General features: G+C 40.5%; 1 protein-coding gene across 5 annotated transcripts in view; it reads left to right on the top strand.

Annotated features, from left to right (window-relative positions):
- The window catches only part of LOC135512355 (latent-transforming growth factor beta-binding protein 1-like), a 129,560-nt gene extending 128,200 nt beyond the window's left edge, over positions 1-1,360 (top strand). For 4 of the 5 annotated variants that reach the window (XM_064934308.1, XM_064934307.1, XM_064934309.1 and 1 more), the window contains one exon: positions 199-1,360. In XM_064934308.1, the coding sequence (XP_064790380.1) occupies positions 199-380 (182 nt within the window). In that variant the 3' untranslated portion in view covers positions 381-1,360. The remainder of the gene's footprint in view (positions 1-198) is intronic. The other variant, XM_064934310.1, reaches the window with a different exon arrangement.
- The last annotated feature ends 419 nt before the right edge of the window (positions 1,361-1,779 follow it).

The raw sequence follows: 1,779 nt of genomic DNA, 5'->3' as shown, positions 1-1,779 counted from the left end.
AGTACAACAGTGGTGTGCAGAACGGCACGTTATAGGTCCCTTGATACCAACTGAGCAATGTGTCCATGCCCCGGAGAATTCAGGCTGTTCTGGAGGCAAACGGGGGTCCGACCCGGTACTAGATGGGTGTGCCTAATAAACTGTCCACTGAGTGTACGTAGACTGTGGTAACCTAATTACCCCTCTTCACTCTCACAGATGTGAATGAATGTTCCGAGCTCAACAACCGGATGTCCCTCTGCAAGAACGCCAAATGTATCAACACGGAAGGATCCTACAAGTGTGTGTGCCTGCCAGGATACATCTCCTCTGAGCAGCCTAACTACTGCGTGGCCAGGGAACAAGAGGCAGCAGCAGCAGCGCGCACAGAGAGGGAGTGAGCCCCCATGGCCAATAGAGGGACACCCAACACACTAAAAACACACTTATTTAATCCAAGCCCATATACCCTGCACTGTATAAAAACACACTAAACAAAACAACAAAATCATTTACTTGAGATGAAGATCCAATTTAACCAACTATGTGGTGCTTTGTGACGGAGAAACACAACATTGTATAAAATATATGTTTGTTTTTTGTAAGTTTAACTTTTTATATTAGAAGGAGTTTATGCGCGCTAGAGGAGCTTTCGCTCTCCTAACGCAATGACAAACCCTATGAACTCTTACTGGGGGATAACGTTTTATTTTCTACCCAGTCCAAAACGCCTTGTGTGTGGATATTTAATTCAGTGAAGAGGCCAGCCGTCCCTTTGCTCTCCTCGTTCTCCCTCTTCCTCACAGTCCTCGTCCCCTTACGGTGGCTGTGGAGGACTGCCTGCCTGGTCATGAATGGACAGCCATAAGATCTTTGCTCCGTGGCTTCACACAAACATACAGTATGCACACTACTGTAATATCATTTTATTCATGTAAATTCTAGGCATTTTTTTGTATTAATGATAAATGCAAACACAAAACTACTTCTCTGTGTCTTGGACATTGGACAATAGCAGGTTTTTATTTTTATTCTTTTTCTTGCCTGCCCTGTGGAGCAGTCATATTCCCTAACATTTGTTTTCTTTTCTTGAGATATTGTTTTATTTCTTTGAACAAAAATTCTATGACATTTTGCTAGATTTTTTTCATACTTTAATGAAACCTTTTTCTGCATTTTACTGCAATGTGCAAAAGTCTTTCCAGGTTGCAAAGCTGCTATGGGACAGCCGTGGGAGAAATGTTGTACATTTAAACAGAAGAGTTGAGAAACCAAGTTTATGTATTTGTAATTTGTACATGAAAAATAGCTCTTGTACGAATATTCATATTATGATGTATATTAAACCCTTGGTAATAAATCACAAATGGTGATATTTATACTCCCTGGTATGCGATGGAACTTATTATTAGAAGCAACAAAGACCTATTCACATTGTGCTCAATAGCTGTACCTAGAACCAGTCATGTGACCCATGTCCGATAACACAAGCTAGATCACAATGGACATAAAAGAAAAGGGTCATGTTTACACCTTTGCAACTGTTACTATCAATACATTTTCTATCATACCTTTCCAACACTCTGTTTCCGTATGGTTAATTCATATCATATTGTTAATTGTCATTGTTTTGGTCACTCCATATAACCCTCAGACTAGTGCTATTATTAGTCTGTGTAGTCTCAGGGTTAGGGTGAACACACTTCACTTAACATGGACTGGTTGATCAGCAGAGAAATACCTCGGTCAGAGATGATGTTTTCTGCATTATAGAAATATGAATTGGCACCGGAGTGTCAA

This window comes from Oncorhynchus masou, chromosome 24 (assembly GCF_036934945.1).
Source record: "Oncorhynchus masou masou isolate Uvic2021 chromosome 24, UVic_Omas_1.1, whole genome shotgun sequence".
In the NCBI taxonomy this organism is placed as follows: Eukaryota; Metazoa; Chordata; class Actinopteri; order Salmoniformes; family Salmonidae; genus Oncorhynchus; species Oncorhynchus masou.
The sequence above is the reverse complement of the archived record's forward strand: the minus strand, read 5'-3'. Positions and strand labels throughout refer to the sequence as shown.